Source organism: Drosophila guanche, unplaced genomic scaffold (assembly GCF_900245975.1).
Source record: "Drosophila guanche unplaced genomic scaffold, DGUA_6, whole genome shotgun sequence".
NCBI lineage: Eukaryota > Metazoa > Arthropoda > Insecta > Diptera > Drosophilidae > Drosophila > Drosophila guanche.
In genome coordinates this window covers 444,365-468,707 of record NW_022995760.1, presented here as the reverse complement: position 1 = coordinate 468,707, position 24,343 = coordinate 444,365, and the positions used below count along the sequence as shown (strand labels likewise).

Genomic DNA, 24,343 nt, shown 5'->3' with positions numbered 1-24,343 from the left:
ACAAGCGGCTGAAAAAAATAAGAGAGGTGTAGAGTGGGAAATATGAGAGTGTGGGAGTTTGGGGGGGGGGGGGGGGGGGGGGGGGAAAAGAAAGGGGGGGGGGGGGGGGGGGGGGGGGGGGGGGAGTCTGTGGCAAAGACAAAGGAAGGGGCAGTGGCTGGCACAGTGGCTGGTAAAAAACTCAAAGAAAGAAACTTTCGACTTTTTTCTGTGCTCTAAAAAGAAGAAAATGCATTTAATAATCAATTCTTAGATTGTCAACAATTTTGCAGAATGGTTTTTAAGTCTTTTTTATCAAACGAATGAAAGCAAATAAGAATATTGAAGCCTCTTTTTACCATTCCGAATAATTTTGTTCCACTGTGGGGCATTTACAGGCGGCATACAGAACCTTACGTCTTTGTGCTCTGCCAAAATAAAAAGAAATGAAATTAAGTGGCATGTTGTTGCTTGTACCACGTCTCAACGTTGAGCAGGGGAGGGGCTGAAGCCGTGCAAGGATGTGGCAATGTGGCCACGCATGACCAGCTTGCAATCACCTCCCGCACCAAGCAGAACCACAGAGCCACAGCCACCTCCACAGACAATGGGGCGGCTGGTGCGTCTGTCTCCCACTTGAGCCCCATATCCTCCTCTCCCTCACTACAGTAAGCCTGTTAAACATTTCGAGTGTTAATTGTGTGCGAACAACAATAACAGACGGAATGGGTTCGGAGATGGAGAAGGAGACAGAATAGATGCAGAATGCCTGACAGGCAGGATGTTGTGATTGGAGCTCCGACTCTCTGCTCTTAAGGAGTTCCACAGAGCAAAAGAAGGGAATATTTTCGAATTGATCCTGTAACATAAACCTTTTCGCAAGGCTCCACCTTAAGAAAGCACTGAGGAATATTCATTTGAGGTATGATTAATATTAGCGAGAAAAGCCAGAACCTACACCCTCGTATAACACTGTGGTGTCATCTTTTTTTGCCAGGAAGGAAGCAGATTTGCTCTGGTCAGCACCACAACATCTGGGGCAAAAATTCTGTCCAAGTAAAACGGGATGTGAAGGAAATCCGTAAGCCTTTGTTAGACTTTAGTTCGACTCACCTGCAATGAAAGAAAAATAGAAACAATTAGATGACAATTAAAGCCTTGGCTACATCTGACTCCAAAGTGCTTTCAGCTGGGAATGTCAGCTCCAAGTTCTCTTTCGTTTCTTTATCTTTCAGGGAGTGAGAATCCTGCCATTCAGCATTCATTCCCAATATAAACCTTACCGCAATCTCTTTGGCTTCTCTGTTGATAATTTGCATTCCCCTTATGATTGCTTCCTGTATTTTTCCCATCCACTTTCAGTTCCCCAACCAATTTTCATTTTCATTTCCATTTCCATTTCCCCCTTTTTGCATTGCAACATTTTGTATTCGCATTCGCATTTCCATTCCCAATGGCAAATCAATTTGCGCTTTACATAAAAATCAACAAAAGATCTCTGAAGTTCGAGGATGTTCGTTTCTGAAGGATGCCAAATGGAATGGGTATGGGAATGGCAAAATGGAGTTGCACAGGATGGCGAATGGCGAATGGCGGTGCGGGTTGTTTTCCCCCACGAAAATCGCGGCTCATAACCCATTAACCCAACGTCGCCCAACTATGCATGTGAAATGAATGGCGACGACAACGTCGGGGACGAACACGACAATTTCCATACATTTTGTTTTGTTTTTTTTTGCATTTCTTTACCTGTTCTTTCGCCTGTCCTCTTCCCCTTTCTTTTGGATTCTTTTCCGTGTCCTTTCTGCTGTTTATTCCCCTTACATTTCCCTGTTTATTCCCTGCCTACCCAAACTCAGGGAACAACATTTACATAATGAATTCATATGTTTAATAAAATCTACACGTGAACATGAATATACACGACAGCAGGAGAAGGAACGTGAGCAGCCAGAGAGGGGGCAGCAACACACAAAAGGCCATCCTGAATCCTGTGAATCCACTGAATTCTGAATCTCAATGCATAAAAAAAACGGCAGCAGCAGAAGCAACACACACACACAAAAGTATGCAGCACGCAAAAAAGAAGGAAAAATAGTAGTCCAGAAAGGGATCGGATCGGATCGGATGATGATGGTTGAAGGATGTGGCATGCGGGATGGCTGGCAGGATTTTCTTTTTGAATAGTTTGACGATGACAATGACGATGACGCCACCATTGAGGGTGCACACACACACAAATAGAAAGAGAGAGAGAGAGAGAGAGAGAGAGGGTGGTAGAGAGAGTGCCTGCCCCAAGGAGTGGCATGGCGTCACTCTCTGCTGTTTGGCCAAATTAAAATCATATTAAATTTGCATATTGCGCAGAGTGTCGTCACAAAGTGTTCACTCTGTCGCCCTCTGCCAGTCTCTCGCTCCCTCTTTTGATGATGCTCAAAACATTGTTATCGGTTATCGGGTTAGCGACAGGTGTAGCATAATGGACTGCCAGGCAGAGTGGGGCGGGAGTATCTGGTGCCGCATTTAAATGGCACATAAAGCTAAGCAAGCTCCCAACAAAGTTTGCCATTTAGCAATCGATTAACCAATAAAAAGTCGTTTACAAATTATCGATATCATTTCGATACTTCAATATTGGAATGTAGATCGATTAGCAATCGATAAAAACAATTGCAATCGTTGGGGGATATTTTTATCTTATTAAAACCAAATCTCAATTGATTTTCGTGTGGCAAATTCATGGCAGGTCCCGTGGTATCGTTACTTTCACTGCCTCTACCCCTCTGTCCCTCTGGCCCAGATACAAACACAAAACTTTTCAACAAATTCTCGACCACAGAACTGTCCAGAAAAGCACAAACAAAACAAAACAAAAGTTCAAATGACCCAATCTCTAAAAATAAGCAAACATATAGCCAGTGAGAGAGAAGAAGAGAGCGAGAATGAGAGATGTATGTAGAGCGGGAGAGAAAGGTAGAGGGCTAAAAGTCGTCGGCACAAATGATGGCTGAGAGGAAGAGTGACAGGGAAAGAAAAATCATTTTGACAGCTGACGGAGGTGGGAAAACGGTTGGGCCAGAAGTTGCCAGAGTCCCAGAGATATGTATAAGTCTGCAGATGGAAAGAGAAATGACATTGGAGAGTGAAAGAGACAGCGACATGCATACAGTATATCCAATTGGCAATTGTGATAAATTGTACTTTTAAGCAATTTAAACCCTGGAAAGAAATAACAAAAAATCACACAAAAAAAAAGGGATAAAAGTTTGCCTTCAGGATCGCGTCAGTCCCTCATCAACGCAACGGGAAATCCTTTTTGACTTTTGACCAGGAATTTTGCCGACTTTTTCCCCACCCGCATCAGCTTTTGGTATGTTAAAACTACTTTACTAATAATGCCTCAATTGTGCTTGCATTCCTTTGGGGTTGTGGGATGGAGGGCTAAGGACACCATCTCCTACTTGTTAGAGACATCCCCCCACCCGAACCCACTCCTGCTTTGTCCCTATTTTCCCTGCATGGCTTGTTTTTCGTCTAGGTTTTTCTTGGCATTTTTCTTTGGGATTCTCCCCTTTTTCTTCTGTGGTATCTTGAGTATTAATCCTAATTGAAGGGAAATCCCCTGATGGACACGCACATGGCCAGCGGAACGCTGACTTAAGTGGCAACCCTTTTTGTTTTTTGTTGTTTTCTTGCTTTCGTTTCCTTTTTTTATCTGCTTTTTGTTTTGAGTCTTGGGTTTTATGGCGCTGTGCTTTCTCTGGAGTGTTTTCTTTTGCTTTTCTGATGTTTTTATTTGTATTCTTCCTGGTTTTTGTGTGTTTTTGTGGCTTTCAATTTCGTTTGCGGCCAAGCTGAAAAGTAGACTAAGGATTTTGGGGATATAGAAAGTGTCCCATGACTCCAAACCCCCCCAACTGTTTCCATTCCAAACCAAGTGGGATTGCATCTGTTCTATTTATCTCTCCCACTCTTTATCTTTATCCATTTCCGCCTTTACTATTTGTCACTCATAATTACAGCCACAAAAGTAACGAATTTGAAAGGGAACGTTTCTTTAAAATTGCTAACAACCAGAAGAAAGAGATGCATGGATGAGTTGCAGCTGATCTTTCGTTGCATTGCTTCCTTGTCTGCATTGCAAACAGCTACTCAATGGCAGGGTGCCCCTCTTTTTACAGAGTATACAAAGAAAAACATGCAGGCAGAAAATATCCAGCGAGGAATATCGCCAGCAGCCACAGTGGCAGGGGCCCAGTGCCGATGGAAAAGCCAAATAAAAAATGCTCAAATAGACATTTAATGATTCCCCATTGTCATTACATAAAGGTGACTTATAAAAACATTATTTCACACACACACACACACACACACAATGTAAGAGAGGGAGAGGAGTAACAGCAAAATAGTAGAAAGAGGAGCAGCAGCAGGACCCAGGAGTGGGACGTGGTCCTGGGTCCAGTAATGGAGGATGTGGCCATGCGGGTGCGAGCTTATTTCATGGCACAAAGGCATTTCATGTCGGCTAACGAGCACTTGGGGCATAGTACACGGCCCCAATCCCAGACCCCACCCACACATAGCGAGAGAGAGAGAGCGAAAGAGGGAAAGTCTAAGCCACAAATGGAATTGCTACGGGATGATATGGAGGGTAAACCCATCTGCACCTGCCCTCGCACTTTCACACTTTTAGAATATTACTAGAAGCCCATACGGTCACACTGAGAAGACATGTCCTTTAAGCTAACTAATGCCAGATCTTGATTCACATGCAATTAATTATTATTTGTCGATTAAATAAATGGATTACAACTGGAAGAAACTTTAAGCTGGTCGCACTGCACACTGGACATAAGCTCTTGAACTTCTTTGAGCTTTTTCTTTGATTAATTTCAGCACAACTCGAACTTGAATCGAGTGCTGCCCATAGGTTTGAAGTGGTCAGCATACTCAAGAGTTCCGCGAATATCTTACATAGACTGTGGAGAGTGCATTGTCCTGTGCCCATTGTCCTGCCGCTTCTTTGGAGAATCTTTTACAATCTTTTGTTTCGTTTCGTTTGGCTTGCAGCTGAACTTGTTTGAGGCGCTTCAAAGTTTTTGGTTTTGTCGGCGAAGTTTTGCCGCCCACAAACGACACCACACCACCACCAGTAGTCGCCGACCACAAGTGGAGTTTTCACTCCCAGCACTGCCTCCTCCTACGCCACTCCACGCCTTTCTCTCTTACTATATCTCTGTCGTTTTTCCTGCTTTCCTTTCCTCTTCCTGCATTTGTGGAAGCTCGGTTTGTTTGTTGCTTTGTCGTGTGCTTCGGATTCGATTTAAGTTCTGTTTTGCCTATTGAAAAACTTACTTTTGTCTTTCGTCCTTTGCCATTATTTTTTCTTTTTTTTGTTTGGGTTTGGCCCTTTACCACTTTCCCTTCGAACTTCATTCCCATTCTTCCTCGGCTCTTTCTGTTTCTCGTGTTTGGGGGATTTCCTCGTTATGTCCTGGCCATGTTTATCAGAAATTGAAGCGACTAAGGGGGGTAGCGATTGAGTCGAACTTTGATTGTCAGCATTTTCCAACTGATTTGCTCTGGCCCTCTGTCTCCGCGCGTCGCATTTTTCTCTGTGTGCCTGCCCCAGTTCTTCGCTGGTTGTTGTGCTGGCGATGTTGGCTCTTCAATGGTTTGGCTCAGTGGCTCAGTGCTTTTGTGGTTTAGTTTAACAATGAAATGTCCGCATATTTGGCACCATTATTCAAATTGCCAGTATGCACGCGCTTCGCCTTCGTTCTGGGGAAGTATGCCACACCGTAATCGAGCAAATGGCAACAGTTTCAGCCGCAATGGGTGCCCGTGTCCGTGCCAGTGCCAGTGCCCCTGCCCTGCTACCCCTATCAATTATATCTGCCACAAATGCAATGCAGAGGAGAGGCAACAGCCCCCAGAGGTACTGCCAGGTACTCCCCTGTTGTGGGGCACAGCAATGCGACATCCGCAGGTGAAAGCGGTGAAAGAGCCGCAACCGCAACGAGCCTTCCCACTGCACTGAGCGCAAAAAGGAACTTTGGCACACAAAAAAGCCTTCAAATATTGGGCACACAATATGGGTTTTACGCTAGATAATAGCCAGAAGGCATTCAGTTGACAAATTTGGACACCATGCATATTTCCAGACTGTAAATAAGGGCTCGAATATGAGTGTGTGCCGCGACAAAAACGTTTTGCTTGGGTTATGGTGGGTCTTTGAGGTCTTTATAATCCCAATGGAACTGCAAGAATATCCTAAAGTATTCCAGAATATTTATTTGCTGAAACAATCGTTCTTTGCTGCGTTGAGGATGCATTTCGTTTGCTTTTTCTTGCAGTGTCGATCCCCCTGGGGCACGTGTCGAGTTCATTATCGCCCATTGGCACACACACAAAGCACACATGGTGGCAGCTCTGGCACTGCCTGTCCAGGGTTGCCACCACCGTCATTCGCATTTGCATTGGCATTTTCTATTGCCAACTTCTTTGTCGGTTTTTGGGGCGCATTACAATTTAAATTGTTCGCATGCGGCCGGCCGGGCAAAACTTGTCGCATATTATTTATGAGGCCTCTCATTGCTGCCACAGACCTCGACCCAGGAACAGCCAGAAGCAGTGGCTGAGGACTACCCCCTTCCACTTGTTTTTTCTGTGTGTGGCCAGCCTTAAAAATGTTAAAAAAAAATAAAATAAATAAAGCCTTGCATACATTTCGCAGTGGCCCCGCAGGAGGAGCTGGAGCAGGAGCAGGACCTGGAAACCTGGAGCCGACCACACGCTGTGTGCGGACTAGGCTCAAGATTTATGGCTTTGCGACAGGCGGGGCAGACAGACAGAGGGACGGAACACAAGAGCATGGGGGCATAGGACATGGGGCTGGAGTGGACAACCAACAGACAAGGGCAAACAGAAGAAGGAATACAGACAGACGGACAGACAACGGACAGCTAGGTAGGAAAGAAGCCTGACACGACAGCAACAGCAGCAGAAATGGGGATGGGGGTAGGGTTTAAAATCTTAAAGAACTGCCGCTGTCCACAAAAGAAAACTTTCAAGGGGAAGGCGGAGAAAATCCAGCGAGGTTCCTGTAAAAGCAACCCCTCAACTAAACTTTGAACTCCACCAGAAGTAAGAAGCAACTAGACAGGATAGTTCCTTTCCTTTCCATTCTTTCCTGGGGTTTTAATGACTTGAAATTGTACACTCAAAATTTGTATTCTTCTCTGATTGAAAACATTTCAAAATGGGAGAAAGAATCAACGAAGAATGCTAGCTGAAGACATAAACTAACATTAAAAATAAATAAAATGAAAAGAATCTTCTTTCTAAACCAATAAACAAACGTCTGGGAAGTCATTTAATTTTTTTAATTTTAAACATATTTTCCCGCAGAGAGTTAAATCGATGGAGCATCTTCAATGGCAAGATATCTTCTTAGCCAGTTTTTCATTCTAAAAGAATATTTCCTCCCAAATTCTTACCTTTTTCAGCATTTCATCGAGCGAATCGACATCGAGGCCGGCATAATTGTTGTTGAATTGGCTGGAACAGTTCGAGGAGGTGCTGGTGTAGCGTTTCCGCCTGCCCAGGGCCGGGGAGTTGACCAGGGAACTGGGACCACTGGAGCCAGCATATCCCAACGTGGCGGCAGCCATCAGCGGATAGAGCGAGTGGTGCGGTCCCAAGTGGGGCACATGGCTCATGTGGTGGGCACCAGAGGAGCAGCACAAGGCCGGGCAACCCGCTGGATGCGAATGCTGTTGCTGCTGATGCTGATGTGGATGACTGCGAACGGCGGCCAGGGGTGAGGGTGGTGCCGTGTGGTGCAGCTGGAAGGGATGCAGCTGTTGGTGCAGCGGAGATCCATGATGCATGTGATGGTGGATGTAACCACCAGGCGATCCGCTACCCGGCGTACTGTTGGACGATGTGCCTGGCCCTGAATTCTCGGCTGTGGCTGCCGCTGCTCCTGCTGCCACTCCTGTCGTTGTGGTTGAGGACGAGCACTCAATGATCGTGGTTGTGGTGGTGGTGGTGCTGGTGTTCATCGTCACCTCCATGGCAGTGGCTGTGGTAGTAGTGCTGATGCTGCTGCTACTTGTGGGTCCTGCACTGTGGGGCCGCCTTGAGCAGTCGCCTTCGCGCGGCAGCAGCGTGGCTCCACCTCCATTAATGTCCATCGAGAGTCGAGGTCGAGAATTTGTGTTGCACTTTACACGGTATTATTCGCTTCGCTTAGGATGGGCACACTGTTCGGCCCATGGCAGTCGTCGCGCGAGAAGCTCGTCACTTCTCTCTCTCTCTCTCTCTCTCTGGTCACTTGCTGTGGCAAAGTGGCAAAAGAATTTGTTGCAACGCACACACACACACATACACAACACTCTGTCTCGTTTTCTGTCTCACTCCTTCTGTCTGTCATGCAAATTTATGTTGCAATTGTTTCTTTTTTAATTGCATGCTGCATACTTTTAGGCGTCTCCCAAATGATTAATGGCCCCGCGGGAAACGCACCAAACAAATAAAAAGAGGCGTGGGCCGAGGGAAGGGCAATGGGTAAATGGAAATGGGAAATGGGACATTAACCACAGAAACAGATTGTTTGTCATTTGCCATTTGATGGGCGACTAAATCGAAAATCGTAAAACAGATAAATAAATAAATTAAATCTGATGCCACAACAGAAGCGACTGTTGAAGAATCTACCACACAGCAACAACAAATAAATAAATAAAATGTGAAAGAGTTAAGGAGGAAAGGAAATAAATGTACGGGGCTGACACTGGGAATGATATCCGTTCGCTTATGGGAACTTATGTGCAAATGTGCAAGCAGAAAATGGAGTTTCTGCATTAAAAGAGTTACAAATATTGCCTCAAATCAAGGGCAATGAGGAAAAGAGGAGACATGCTGCTTGTGCCTCTGATTAAGTCCATAAACAAATTATTGCAGAAATCAGAGCTCTTCGCTTCGAAAAAAAAAACAACAACAAAAAAAGTACAAGAAAACACAAATGTATCGATGGCACAACACGTTTTGAGTCGCCTCCACACGCCTTACATGATGCCCCCAGACGGACGCACTGGTGCAGGCAATCTACAACAAGCAGCAATCAATTCCGTAGCATAAATAACTCAATTTCTGAATGGTAGGAAGCGAAGGAGCAAAACGAATGCCAGGCTAATGCTGTCCAGCCATCAATAAATTCTGCTTTCTCCCAGCGAGCAGAAGGAAGGGACGGGAAAAGGCAGAGGAAATGGAAATGGAAATGGGAATGGAAATGGGAGTCGCAGGATGGAGCGATGGCTCTCTGAAGCTTTGGCTAATTAGTGGCTAAACCTTTTTCGATTATGCGGTCAGACACTGGCATGATTTAAGCCCAGAAATACCAGAAATACTCCAACGAACGTATATTGTATCTATACGAGATAGAGATGGAGATAGGAAGAGCATAGAGGATAGAGATCAGATATCAAGTGGCATGGCTACAGTCCTCCCATATCAGAGCAGAGAAATTCGATGCAACAGCATGCATGCAGGAGGCAGGGAGTATCTGGCAGGCAAGGAGCTGTGGGTGGTGTTCTGTCCTGTCCAGGACATGTCCATGTCCATGTCCATGACTCCTGCCGTCTGCCGTCTGCCTTCTGCTTCTGCTACTCCTGCTTTGGGGTGTCTGAAGTTTTGTATCGTCCATTTAACAATGTGTGCCACACAAAATGCATGATGATGATGATGATACATATACTACCAGGACGGGAGCAGGAGCAGGGACTCTCACTCTTCCTCTCCCTCTCCCTCTGGCTCTCTCTCTAAGAAGGGTCCCTGTGTGTAACGTGGCTGTGTGTTGCTCTGTGCTGGCAGTGTTTGTGGCAGACATGGGGCCAGTGGCCAGCGAGTGGCCAGAGAGTCGCCTGGAACTTTAGCTGTAGTTCTTGTAAGGACAAGCCGTTTTGGAATCTATATGGCCAGGCCATAATTCACTGGAGATAATATACATACGGCGCTCGACTCCCACTCCCACCCACACGCTCTCACCCTTCAAGCGCTCGTTCTCTTGCTCTGTCTGCTTGTGGCATGTGGCAGACAGCCTGTGAGATGGGAGGCACGAGGCACAAGGCATGCAATTGCCTCGACACAAACACACACACATACATGTGTGGCAACACCCGGGGAACAACATACACATTAATGACACCAGCTTGAAATTTAAAGGGGCGAAAATCTAAACGAAAATCTGCGCAAAACTCCTGTCAATCATTCAATTGAGTTTAAAATTTAGGACACAATTTCACTTTCTTGCCTGATAGATGCAAAACAGAACTTTTGGGGCTTTTTATTTCACATAAACAAATATTATTGCACATCAAAAATAACTCAAAAAGGCTTCGAGTGCCCCTACAAAAAAGTTGGAATGGACTTTCGCTATATTCAAATATTTCCTCTATATTTACGCCATTAATTCGCTCAAAATAACTCCCTGGTGTTGTCTGAATTTCATTTTAAGGCCAAAATTTGACTGCACAGAGCAGGATTTTCTCTTCTTAATGGCCAAGGTATTCAAGTTTCATCAGCTGCAAGCCAACGGGCACACAAATGTCACGGCGAATGCTTTATTTCTGGCAAAAATATATTTTCCAAAAGCTGATAAAACCCGTAATTTAAGTCTTTTAACAACACTTTTATTGTGCGGAACTTTCTGGGAAGTTAACTTCATTGATAAACAATATTCTCTACACAAGATTTGTTAAATTTAATTAAAAGCCCCACAGATATTCAAGATAATTCCTGGAAATATTTAACAGACTTCATTTTTCCCAAAAAAAGCATTCAACATTCCATGGACACACCAAAGGCACTTGCCGCCACACACAAAATGAAAGACAAACAAGTGGAGAGTAGGCTGGCATGGCAGGCCACTCATTTCCGCTTTTCAAAAATTGTATATTTTTTGGACACAGATTTTCGCGCCCATAACGAGTGCCCATCGAGTGAGACAGAAACAGGACAGAGTTTTCTGAGGAGTTTGTCGCAATTCATGCTGGTGGGAAATTCACAATTTTTCACAATAATATTCTTTGTGCAAAAAACGAAACAACAAAAAAACAACTCTTAAAAAATATCAACAAACAAATTTCACTTTTTATTTGTTGGTCGAGAGCGTCGCTCCACACGGAATATGCGATACGGATGCAACGAGGATATGCGAGGATATGGGATATGCGAAATGTGCGGATAAGGCGGAGTCTCTTTCCCGCGGAGCACGCAACGCGTTACGCAGCCAAAGACAAACTGATTGCCGTGTGCTGTGCCACGGATGTGATTTACCGACCCACACAGAGGAAACACACACACACACACACACAAACACTGTTCTGCTGCTGCAGAACAGCTGGCAGGGCCTGCGCATGTGTGTGTCCATGTCCGTCTTCGTGTTGAGAATGGAAATGTGGGGAAAAGTGTTGAGGGAACTTTTCCCGCTGAACAACCAGCTGGTTGGCAGAAAATAACGGTTGCAATTGGAGCGAAAGTCCTGCGTCCTAGAATTTTGCACATACCAAAAGCGAGAAAGCGACTATCAGATGGAAAAATACCCTGTAAATAGAGTCCTCAATGCACAGATCTGACGTGGGAAGATACATTAGAAATTCTTGACTGTGGAGATTTCACAGCTTAACGAAGAACATTGTATACGAATTTTCATACAATAAATCATCAATCAATACATGTAATCATAAGTATTACAAATTGCTCTCTGCTCTGCTGTGAATCACGCAAAATGGATAGACCTTACGCGCAGTTCAGGCACAGGATATGCCACAAGAGAACTTCCCTTTTTGGAGCGCCAAAATCAAGAGTGCGCAGCATTTCCCTTTATTTTGGGGAGGACATTTGTTGAATGGGGAAAAAGTGTCTCTCGTTTCGTGTGTGGTGAATAACGGGGTGAATTCCATTCCGTATTCGGCCTGCTGATTGCTTGGCGCCCACCCAAAAGACCAAAAAGACCGCACAGGCCAGGCACTTCGTGTGTCGCCTGTAGCATACTTTCCTGCTTTGATTCCTGGTTCACATTAAAGAGGAGCCCCAGCAGGAGGACTCTCTTAAAGCACTGCCTCGGTTCTCGCTTAACCTACTCGACTTAACCTTTCTCTCTCTCTCTCTCTCTGTTGCGCTCTCTCTCGCTTTGAGTCCTCGCTTAAGCTTAAAGCGGCGGGGGGGCCAGAAAGACGAAAGCAAGTTGGCCACATGTTTTGGCCGCCTGCGAATTTTAATGACTTGCCCCTGCTCCACGCAGGAACTGCAGGAACAACCTGCCTCCTGCCTCCTGCCTCCTGCCCGTAGCCCCAACCCACCGCTCTGCTAACGGCTCGCGTTGCCAAACATGTTTGCATTTGAATTTTAAATTAAACGTCGTCGTTGTCGTTGTCGTTGTCGTAGTCGCAGTCGCAGTCGCAGTCGTGGAGCGATGATGATGACGACAACATGTCAACATTAAACCAGTGAGAAGGATGAGGATGAGGATGAGCAGGAGACCCGCATCCCCTCAACGATGAGCCATGGGGCAAAAGGATCAGGAAGGCAGAGACGGACATTAACTGTCGTCTATTGATTTTCGGCTGCTGACCTTTTTTCCCACCAGTGAAAGCAAACGCTATGGTGAGAGAGAGAGAGAGAGCTAGAGCGATGTGAAGAAAGGGCATGCCAAATGCGGGCCGAGTGCCAATTACAGAGAGAGCGACAGAGTGTGGCTTTGGAGACAGATTTATGGCTGTGGCCAAAAGTTAGTTAATGCCAGAGCCAGAGAGAGAGAGAAATATATTAAGAGGTAAAGCCAGAGTTACAGAGAGGAGACAGCCGTCAGGATCGACGTATTTTGCCACTAAATTTGCAATCAAATAATCTTACATGAAGATGAGCGCTATAGATGAGCTTTATAGATAGCTTTTGGTATGCCTTAAGGGTTTCAGTGGGGAGTAAAGTTAAAGAAAAATATAACGATTGCCAGAGACAGCGATGGAAACAGCTGTCACCTGCAAGGAATTCGCTGCAGGATCTAATTGAATTTTTGGTATAAAATCCACATGTAATTTGACCCTGCCACATTGCCACAATTTACCCCCAGCGCGCTGGCAGGTGGCATTTCCCCACACTCAGACAGAGAAAAGGGAAAAGCGACAATTCGAATGCAAAAACTACGAAATATTTGACGATATTTTTGCTTGTGGCTTTCGTTCACACAGCTGGGGGCCAACTTGTTGAGCAATTAAGCCAAAAACGCTCAGCATGCCAGAGAGCAGGGCAGTGCCTGAGCTGACAACTCGTTAAATTTATGTTAAATAGCAAAGGGAGTCAGCCCCCCCCGCCTTCATATGGTAGTTGTGCAGGCAAATGACAAGCAAAATTTGAGAGAAATCAATTTTCGCATAACCATCGATGGCTGCATGAAGCTCCGATGGAGCTCATTTGGATGTGTGTCGCCTAAATTCGAATTCAATTTGAATCCGAAACGCAAATCTCCAAACGAGAAGAACGAACCACCCGTGCTGTGCTGTGGTGTGCCTCGGGAGTAAATCAATTTGCAACACCTACGCGCAATGCATGGGATTCTCAAATGTTTGGCTTTCATCACCAGTGAGAAAACACACCCCAGGGCTGACCCCTCCTACCCCCTGCTAGGAGACACACACACACACACAGAGAGAGAGATGTCGTTAAGTGAATGTTTGTCGCCTGTTTGGCACAGGGAATCCTGTGGAAGGAGCCTTTCTGTTATTGTTGACCAAAGTCCAACAACTGTGTGAGAATGTGGATAGGTAAAGGGGGGGGGGGGCAGGGTGCCTGAAAGGAGACGGGAACGGGGACTACATAAAGTAACAACTGGCTAATACCCTTTTTAATCCCATGCACATAAATATATATTTTATTGCTCTCTGACTTCCATCTGCCTTTGCTCCAGGGCTCTTCTTTCTCGTATTGTTTTCCCCCCAAACACACACACACACGCACACATCCTTTCCCACATCCTTTTGCCCGTTTTATTGCCACTCTTCTGCCCGTATAGTTTTCCATAAATTTTCGCCCACTTTTAGTGGGGAACAGAAGTGAGACCTTTATGCGAGGTAAGACGCCAGCAACGACAACGATGACTCTCGACTCTCTTGGGCTAAATCCGCTTAAAATAATTTTTTGGCATTATTATTTCGAGCGGCGCTCCCCAAACCCAACCCGAACCGCCATCTCGCAGCCGTGTAAGTGTGAGTTATTGCAACATTGCAAGAGCAACAACAAATAAAAGGCTTAAAGTACATTTGCCAAAGCCGCTTAACACACAACTGTACTGCGGTTTTTCACCAAACAGAAGAAAAGGGGCAAAAGATATAAGAGAATATAAGAGTGAAGTGGCAGGAGCAGTAGCAGGAGCAGCAGTGGCCCTCGCATTAATTGCTTGAACAGAGGCATAATCATGCTTTATGCCGCACCAAAACGTAGGCAGCGAAGTCTCAGACAAAGAAAAGAACAAATCCCTAGAAAAAAGGGAATGCTGGAGTAACTTTATTAGCTTGTTACCCTCTGAGTCCGCATCCTTCTTGATATCCCTTATATTGTGGCTTTTTGCTTTGTACATATGTGTGGGATAAACCACTTGGCACAGTGGAATAACAATTTGAGGTCTGCAACTAAGAAGAGCAAACTACTTAGCAATTAACTATTCGCAATTAAAATTACCTACATTAAATGCTCGGAGTGAATTTTTCATATTTGTATTGAATATGTTGGTTTTTTTTCCCAAGGTTCGAGTATTTTCAGTGGGCTATTGGGGCATTCAGTGTCGTTTCTTGAGTCAAATGTCTTCATCTTACCCAAAGCATTTGTATCCTCTAACATCGTTTCCCTTGGGCACTCATTCGCCGTCCATCTACTGGCTGCTCGTGCCACACATTCAAATGCTTGTCAACATTCAGAGGCATGGAGCAGGGTGCACGGGGCTGCGGCAGGAGCTCACTTACAGTTGCTTCAACATAAAGCTGAACAAATATATATATGGATATAAATATATACATATGTATGAGTATATCGAAGGAAGTAAAGCAAACCCAAAAGAGAATGTTGGGCAAATATTTTTGGAGCTGAAATATTCATTTGATTTCTGCGAGTAGTCCGCCCTCAATCGTGTGCTTCCTCCTTCGCTTGGGCATTGTTTCCGCTTTTTGTTTTATTTGATTGTTTTTTGTTGTTGTGTGTGGCACACATTTTTTGCTTCTGTTTCCGCTCTCTCTCCATCGCTCTCTGGCACTTCCGTTCCCGTTTGGCAATGCTTGGGAAATTGTTGCATTGCCTACTTTCAGGCGGTCGCAGCATTAGTGAACAGCACTCGCACTCGCTGTACAAGTTCCCCATAAGCGAGCGGACAAAATGCAAGAAATCGCAGCGACAATACAAATTTCACTAAGCTTCCATTTCTTCTCTGTGACTCTGTGACTCTGCTACTCGTGTGTATATTTTTCAGCATATTTAAAAAAAGCAAAGAGGAGCTTCAGCTCCATTTCCACTCGGCAGTTGTGTAATCCTGGCGGCAATGGGAGCGTGAAACAGGCACGTTAATGGGGGTAGCGTGTAGCCTTCTTTGAATGAGGCATTGTCACGCATAATTAAAATTAAATGCGCTTTTGGGAATAATTCAAATGAATAAGCGAGCGAGCGAACGAACGAACGAACGGGCAGGCGGCCAGCCAGCCAGCATGTGTGCTGCATACACAAAATGAGATTTTGTCGCAACAGGGTGTACCTCGTCTGCCCCCTGTCTGGGGTCTTTTGGTCGTCCTGTGGTCCCGCTATCATTCCTCCTATCAAATCTCTGATAACAAAAAAATCAAGCGAATAATCTTAAAGGGACCCTGCTGATAGCATGGAAAGCTCAATCTGAACACTCGTTACCATCAGCAGAATTTTCTTTGAATGTAGAAAAAGCTACTTATCGCCCTGTCGACTGTTCTCTGCCCTTCTTTTTCTTTTCACTCAAATACCCGCTGAACTCCCTACGACTAATGGGTATACAAAAAATTGCCTTCAACAGAAAAAGAAAACCCAAAAAAAAAAAAACTTTTTTTAGAAAACGTTTTTCTTGTGCTCTTGTTTATAGTTTGCCTTTTCTCTGGCCTCTTGCCGTCGCTCCTTCATTGTCCTGTACGCCCCCATTCAAGTAGTGGGCGTGGCAAGGACAAAGAGCACAGTTCTGATGTCCACGAAAAGTGGACGGATGAGAGGAAGTGCTGGGAAGTGCTGGGTCCTGTGTGGTGGTCTGGAGGAGCTCTTCATTTATTATGCGACTGATGGCCATTAATTTTGCAGGCCATCGTCGTAGTCGTCGTCGTTTGGTCTTTGGCTGGGCCCTCTTCTCGTTCTGGTCCTGCGACATCATCTCTGGATGGTCCCCAGAAAAGTGAACAGAATGCACATGTGTGTGGGTGGGAGGGGGCACTGCCGCAAGCAAAGAAAATTCATCGAAATCCTTTACGTTTTCCATTTCCCTGTGAACGCATTTTTCTGTTCACTAATTATGGAACAAGGGAAAGGATTTTGGGGTTTGAGTTTGGGTTTGGGTTTGGGTTCCGACATCGGATGGAGATTCCTCTTCTAATTGCTCAAATAGTTGGCTAAGTTTTCCCTTGTTGCCGCCGTTGGGCATTCGAGTCCTGGTCCTGGTCCTGGTCCTCGTCCTGGTCCTAGCTCCATGAGCGCCCCTCTGCATCGATGCCCAATTTATGCCAAAGCACGAAGTTGTCAAAAAATTTTAATTAAACACGCAGGCATTCATGGCCATCCACTTTCCACACCCCATCCCATTCCATTTTCAAGCATAGTAAGGGTGCAGAGGCTGACAGGGGCAGAAGAGCTGTCGTGTGGCAGCTGTCCAAAAAGATCTAAAGCCGAAACGGAAAATTCCGTGCTAGTTTCATTAAAATTAGCGATTACTTATCGCTGGTGAAAAAATGAGCAACACATGAGCACTGAAATCGATTTATAGTTTCGATAAATCATCTTATTAGATGACTAATCGGTGAACTTGAATAATTGTATGACTCTCCTATCGATTAATTACTGAGGCAGCGGCAAAAATCGCTCTTATCACTGGCCAACACCTTTTGCAATGATTTATTGATGTATTATGTCTTAAGCATCATCTTTCATTCGCTACTCATCAATATTGACATGGTTGAATGGCTGCTTTTGCCCAACTAAACACATTTATCGATTAATAATCGAAGCCATTGGCATTTAAATCTGCCCACATGTACGTAGACACCCACACACGTATCGCACAGATAAAGTGGCAACATTTTCAATTTCCCGCAAAACAATTGCAATGCCCGTTGGCATGGCTATGAAAATGGCATGAAAAGAACGACAATCCTTTGTCTCCCAGTCTTTCATTTTCTCTCACTCTCACTCCCACTCTCTCTCTCTATCGCTATCCCTGTCGTGTGTAGGTGCAACAGTCCCACGCTTATAGGCCTCAAAGCGGGAACTGCAACTGCGGCTCTGTTGTGCCATCGGATGGGCCATTGTTACCACCGCCACCGCCCTCCGCTCCTCCCTCACAGCCCTGACAGATGCCATACACGCATTTCAGTGTACACTTGGAGAAAATATTATTGTCTGCTCAACTGCCATCTTTTGCATTTGATTGGGCATTTCTGCAAGTGCACGAGTGTGTGCATTCGTTCTATATTAATCGACAATGGGAGCAAACTTTTGTCAGCACTTCTCGTTTTTGGTTTTTGGTTTGCGTTCTGCCTTTGCAGATGCAAATTGAAATGGATGACAGCCAGGCTGGGCTGGGCTGTGCTGGGCTGGGTACGCCAGGCGGTCATTTGCCCCCAAAGCGCGGCTTTCAACGCGCTAACGCGCTCCACAGGGGTTTCGCTGGCAGGGATGGAAGTTAGGAGGAGAACTCGTATTGGGGGGAAATATAGCTGTGAGTCGACTCTTGTGCCACGTTTGACGTTTGACGTAGGGAAGCAGTCTCCATTCGTTGTGGGAAAACGTACATATCTGAGGCAATCAAATGACCAACGGGATGCCACCAGCGATCTACTTTAACTGCTCGCTACGCGGAGGGTCTCGGCTGTGCACTTAATTTGGGAATGTCTAACGTTGAGATTCATAATTGTTCGGACATAAACATTGGCAGTATAATTTTGTATCTTCAGATGAGGATTGCTTACTCCTTTCTTCTTCCCACTGAAAGGAACAGTACATCCATGTGTTCATGCTGAAGTTTGGCAACTTCCATGGCTGGCCAGGAGACCATTCTTGTCAGGCTTACGCTTGGATTCATTTGCCATCAACCGGGGTCGGTCGTCCGTTTGTTGTTTGCTGTTTTCCTTGGTATGGCTTCAGCAGTAAACTTGAATTTTATTGTCCTACAAGAATGTTGCAATATGCTTGGCCATAATTTTAACATCCTGAACATTGTTGCCAGACGAAAATATGTAGGAGCCACCGCCCTCCTGCCCCCCCACACGCTCTCCCACTCTCCACAGAGCCAACATTTTGCGGTCGTTCCAGGTCTGGAGGGTCTTAAGGTCTCTTCTGGTCTTTGTTTTTCAGCAGGAAGTCATGTTAAGGAGGGAAAACTGCATTCCACAAAAACAATGCAAAGTTTTTGGTGTTGTTTTTTGAAGATGAAAACTGCATTTGAATCCGGTCTCGATTCGGTAATACCTATGTACAGATATCGCTATAGTTGCAGCTACTTCGTGTTCCCTTTCTCTTTGATTTGGTCACTCCTTCTGTTGGGTTCTTGCTGGGATTCAAAGGAGTGGAAATATTATAAATAATATTGCATATTTAGAGACGCTGCCTTAGCATTTGTAATGGGATGGTGGATTGACCCAAGGATCCGTTTTTGCTTGGACCATTTCAAGTTTTTAGTACAACTAATTCAAAATTTATGATGCACTTGAATTGCATTGCTGGCAAAAGTTGAAAAGTCAACCAACAAAAAACAACAACAGCAGCGAGACTCCGTCCGTATGGAGCAACGGAAAATGGGGAAAGGGATGGGTGAAACGGAAACGGAAACGGAAAATGCGAAATGCATAAAAACAGAAATAAAATATTCATCGCATACTTTTAGCCATCGAGTTATGCATTTTCTTCTTTTCTACTATTTTGCTACAGTTTCTGTTGCTGTTGCTCTCTCTGTTTTTTCGACTGTTCCGAAATTGGCAATTAAATATTGAAAGAGCACCAAACCCAACACAAAATAATATGCATATTCGTAATAATAATTGAGTGAATGTGTGCTCGCAACGTTAGAGGTCTCTGGGGGTAAATGTACGCCTTTTTGATCCATTCATCGGGGTCACCAGTTGTCGAATCTGCTTCTTTTTTTTTGTGGCACTCGAGGCAACACTGTCACACACTTCCCTTCCACACAAAACACAGAGATCGTATCGATGCTCGGAAGAGAGTAGATACTCATGCATAATTCATGGAATGAAAATCATTGAAGTAAAATTAATGTATGTCAGTCGACAACAGGCTCCGGTTCCGACCCAAACCTGATAGCGAAATGAGCATGAAGCTCCATTGTAGTTCACATTTCACTCTAATACATAATTTATATAGTTTTTTGCATTAATGTGGGCACCGAAACAGACTCTGGGATGGTCCTTTGGCTGCTTCTTTTGGCCAAATGCCTAATGACTTAATTAGCCCGATAATGAGGGACCCCCATCCACAGCGCCATATGTCAGCAACCCCCCCTAAAAGCTACACTATTTCCACTCCACTCCACACCACGCAAAGTATCGCACATTCGGGGGCTGTTGTGGCTGTCTGGTCGTAAAAATGTTTCAACCGTGGCCCGCTCTCATAAATCATAATTACGCTCAAGATGGTGTCACATCCCCCGTCGCACCCCATCCACCCAAAAGCCTAATTCTACTTTCGTTTTCCATCTCCCTTGGATTCCCTCTCTGTAATTAATGTGGTTTCTGTGTCATTTGGTGCCCCATCTTTAGGGCCATGCGAATGTTTTCGGTTTCCTACCTTTTCACGCAGCATATCCCGTATACGTCCCGCCTGGTTCTTCGATCGATGCAGCTCCAATTGCAGCTCCAGGCAGCGTTCCTGCCAGTTGATCTGCAAAAAAAGAATCTCTTGCACGTTGTGCTCCCAAAAATCTCACGAGTTCGTACCTCCGGCAGTGCCTGTCCATAGTTGTTCACCTGATGAACGTCCAGGTGCTCGGTGAGAGCCGAAAAGTGCGGCCACGGCGCATCGGGAGCATCCAGGGCGGCCAGGACGGGATTAACGGTAGGCTGTGGCGCCTCCACTTTGGTCCCCTGCTTGGCCGGTATGGGCGGTGGCCGTGGCACGCGCCGTGGCATTAGCCGTGGGCTGTTCGGCGTGGAGGTGGTGCTGGATAGGCGCCCCTGAACCAGTGGTATTTGACCGCTGAACGAGGTGGCCCGCTTAACCACCAACGGGGAGCCATGAAGCGACTGCGACCCCGACGATCGCCCCGGCAGCTGTGAGGGCAGAGACGGCGGCTGCTGGAGCAGCTGCTGGTGGAGCAGATGCTGCTGATGCAGCGCTTGCTGCTGCTGCTGTTGGGGCTGCTGGTGGTGGTAGAGGTGCGAGGGAAAGGTGTGCAAGAAGCCAACGCTGTTGCCATCCTGGGGCCTCAGGAAGTAATGGCTCTGGTGGCTCTGCGTATAGTACAGAGCATGGGCGCCAGCGGAAGGCGTGGCCCGGCCCGAACTGGAGGCCGATGCACTGGCAGACGGCGATGGCGACGATGAGGCCGAACGTCGCCGCTGATCCGCCGCCGCTGTGGCCTGCACTTGGAGCGACTGTTGCTGCTGTTGCTGGAGATTTGTGAGCGTATCGAAGATTTGCGATAAACGCCCCAAAGGCACTTCGTCAGACATTGACGTTGCAGGTGACACAGAGAGAAAGAGAACTGCAAAGAGAAAAGAGAGAGAAGCTATAGAAATTGATTTATAGGCACGTCACAACGTTTCTGTCGAGGCACAAGTGCTCCCAAAAGTCTCTGGAAAGCCCATTGAAAAATAAACCCACAAGTTTTTGGTTTGATTTTTTATTTATTCGAGCCTTAGGGGTAGAGTAGCCTATGGATTATCTTGCAACTGTCGTAATTTTAATGTATTCAAAAAAGGGAGGGCGACGCTAGTGCCGCCCAAAGAGCCGCTGGAGGATGCCGCGTCTTAATGCCTTAGGGACTGGTGTCTGTGTGGGCGACATCTGAGATAGAGGCACTGCCATGCTTGGAGAGGGTGTGGGTGCCAGCGGTGCCGCAGGAATGGATGCGGCCATTGTCAATCCGTCCTGCGAGTGTTGGGTCGGGTTAGCAATGGGGCTGGCAACAGCTTTGGAAGTGGAGGCCACTTTCGAGGGGGTCCCCGTCTTCTGTTTGGCCGCTTTGCTCTTTTGCCCATTGGTACGGGAAACGTTATTGGCACTGGTTGACCTGGGTTGTGTCATCCTCTGCAAGGCCAAATATCAGGAATTTTTGTTTTTTTGTTTTTTTTCTTTATTCATAAAAATACTTACCAATAATTTGTATTTTTCCAAAAAATTTGTAAAAGGTTTTGTTTTGTTGGAAATGTCAGGCTCGACTGAGAAACTAAACGGAGACCTAAGCACAAAGCCTGACAGGAGGCCTCCCCAGGCCCACTGTGATCGTTCAAATAAGTGTAAGTAATATTTTCGATGAAACATTAGGATGGATAACATCCACTTCTACATACATATGTACATACACATATACATATGTAGCTGCGGTAAGAGAGAAAATCGAAATGATTCGGAGTTGCCGAGACTGCAATTGCATCTCTCCCTCTCTCTCTCTCTCTCTCTATCTATCGAACGCACTGTGAAGACGCAGTAAAGAGTAAGATTACATAACGGAACATTTGAGAGTAGGCCGCCGCATGGCTGTTCATTTCTTGGAGTGGTTGAGCCACGCTCTCGCTCTCGCTCGCTGTCTAAAAATAGAACCCAAGCAATGGCTTGCCTAAGAATTGTTTTTGTAAAATTTCGGCGCCTGCTTTGCTCTTTCTCTTCCCGCTTGAAAGCGCTAACAAAAAGCACTTCAGAGTCGTGGGAAAAGATGCCAAAAATGGCTTCAAAACGAAAATAAATAATCTACAAATTAAATCCTTCCTTCCTTTTCCTTAAGGTGGAAATATTCCTTTGAATGGTCTAATGTCCACTTGCCTACTATCATCCCTGATGATGCCAAAAAATCGATGGATAACATTTGGTGTAGATTTCGCTGTTCCACTCTTCCACAGTACACAGAAAACAACATTCTATGCTCAGGAGATGATCGTCATGTGTTCTGAGTGCAATGTTGCACAAACAATGAGCAGGAATCCCTCAAGTGTGCAACCATCAATCAATCTATCAATCGCTTCATGCATTAGCCGGAACCAGTTCTCATTTACACCTCCCTGGCAGTTGAGTCCTCTGTTCGGCTACGTGCCTCAACAAGGCAGACACAGGGCAGGGCAGGGCTGGGCTGAGAGAGAAGGTGTAAAAGTCTGAGGACACCACTGGCCGGCGGATGGTCAATGATGGTCTGGGGTTCCAACAGGTGCGCGAATCTGGGGCATCAATTGCCACTACGTGTGCGCAATGCTTAATCAACAGACAGATGGACAGAAGGAGAGCTGCAGCTGCAAAAGGACTTGGACTTGGACATGGACTCGGGACTTGGGATTGAGGGACAAATTGAATATGCCACTAAATTATAGACAGAAAACTTGACATTTCCTCGTTTGTGGAGTGGAGTAGAGTGCTTGCTGCCTGCCGCAGAGTGAGAGAGTGGAAGGCTCTTTCATGTTTTGTGGTTTACCCAGGGGCTGATGGGTTTCAAGCACATTCTCTAGCAGTCCTAGGACTCTGACTCCAAATCCCTTTCCTCTGTCGAATGCATTTGTGGATGCTGCTTTCTTTGCTGTAAATTTTTGTGGCTAAAAAGCCTTCATCTTCAGACTCCATTTCCTGCTGCTGCTGCTGCTGCTGCTCTGTGGTCGAGACGGTTGCAAAGGACAGGACTCCCTCGACCAGGACACTCTCCCAAAAAGCACCAGAAACCCATTCATAAGAATTATTTTCCAATTTTCGTGCTGCACTCCAAGGAGTGTGTGCGTGTGTGTGTGTGTGCCATGCCCCATGCCTTCATGCCCTTCATTCTGTGTGCACACTTCATTTTGCAAATTTTGATTTAATTCAAGTTGATTGAAATTCTAGTTCAGTTTTTGATTTGACAAAATGTCCTTCTGCCACTCCGCCTCCTCCTGCTGCTGCTGCAACAGCACTCGAACTACAAGGGCCAGGACATTCCCTTTGCCATTGCCACGCCACACTCCTACCATTTGCATTTCTCCATATCTATCTCAGATTTTAAGTGCACTTTACAGCAAATTGTTTCTAATTTGTGTGAAAATTGGCAACGCTGCTGCCTGCAATCGAAAGGCTTGAGATGCACTGAAGAGTGGCAGAACGGAGGACATCGTCCTCCATCGTGAATTGTGGCAACAGTGCTGATTTGGCAGCAAGATGCCGACCAAATCTGTATAAAGAAGATTAGATAGGTTTAACCTTACAACTCGTTGCGAATATCTGTAATTTATTCAATAGAAGAATGATATAAATTCTCTTTCAAAAATGTCCCATAAGCGAACAGAAGCAAATATGCATTGCCTTCGGAGGATTCCTTTCTCTGGCCGTGCCTGTGTGTTGCAACAATACAAATATGCCACTTCCTGTCGTTGTGCCGTGTGGCACTTGTGAAACGAAAGGTTTAACGAACTCATTAGAGCCGGCATTAGGCCTCGGGTTTCAGGTGGGACTCACAGGTCTCAGGTTGTCGGAGCAGGAATCACAGCCGCCATAAGCCGCTTAACAATATGTAACTTTGTAGTGCATTATCTTAGCATGCCACATGCCGCATGCCACACATGCAATTGGAACTGGAACTGGAACTGGGATTTGGCACTGGGATCTGGGCTCCGAGTGCAACTGAGACACAGAGCTTTTGGAGTGTTTAGGAGAGAGGATTCCTTTTTCACATTGTCTTCTGTTTGCTGCAAAAGAGGAGGAACAAACAGCGGAAAGGAAAGTAAAGTAATGGCAAGACGGCATGGCTGCTGGGGCGGGGGGAGGAAAACTCACTCAAATAGTTAGCAAAACTTGTTTCAGCTCCAATGAAGTGCAGAGAGGACGCACAGACACATGGGAGAGGCGGCAGGGGAGGCAAAACAAATTTCTAAAAAACCCCAGACGACAGTTAAGCCCCGTTCCCCGACCCACG

The 24,343-nt window shown here is 45.8% G+C and overlaps 1 protein-coding gene across 10 annotated transcripts in view; it reads right to left on the bottom strand.

Annotated features, from left to right (window-relative positions):
* The window catches only part of LOC117590798 (uncharacterized protein CG43867), a 103,630-nt gene that overhangs the window by 67,439 nt on the left and 11,848 nt on the right, over positions 1-24,343 (bottom strand). For 7 of the 10 annotated variants that reach the window (XM_034283753.1, XM_034283755.1, XM_034283757.1 and 4 more), the window contains exons 2-3: positions 20,199-20,965; positions 20,050-20,142 (exon numbers count right to left, since the gene is read on the bottom strand). In XM_034283753.1, coding sequence (XP_034139644.1) covers positions 20,050-20,142; positions 20,199-20,933 — 828 coding nt within the window. In that variant the 5' untranslated portion in view covers positions 20,934-20,965. Of the gene's footprint in view, positions 1-7,478; positions 8,269-20,049; positions 20,143-20,198; positions 20,966-24,343 lie in introns of those variants that run through there. The other 3 variants (XM_034283762.1, XM_034283763.1, XM_034283758.1) reach the window with 2 other exon arrangements.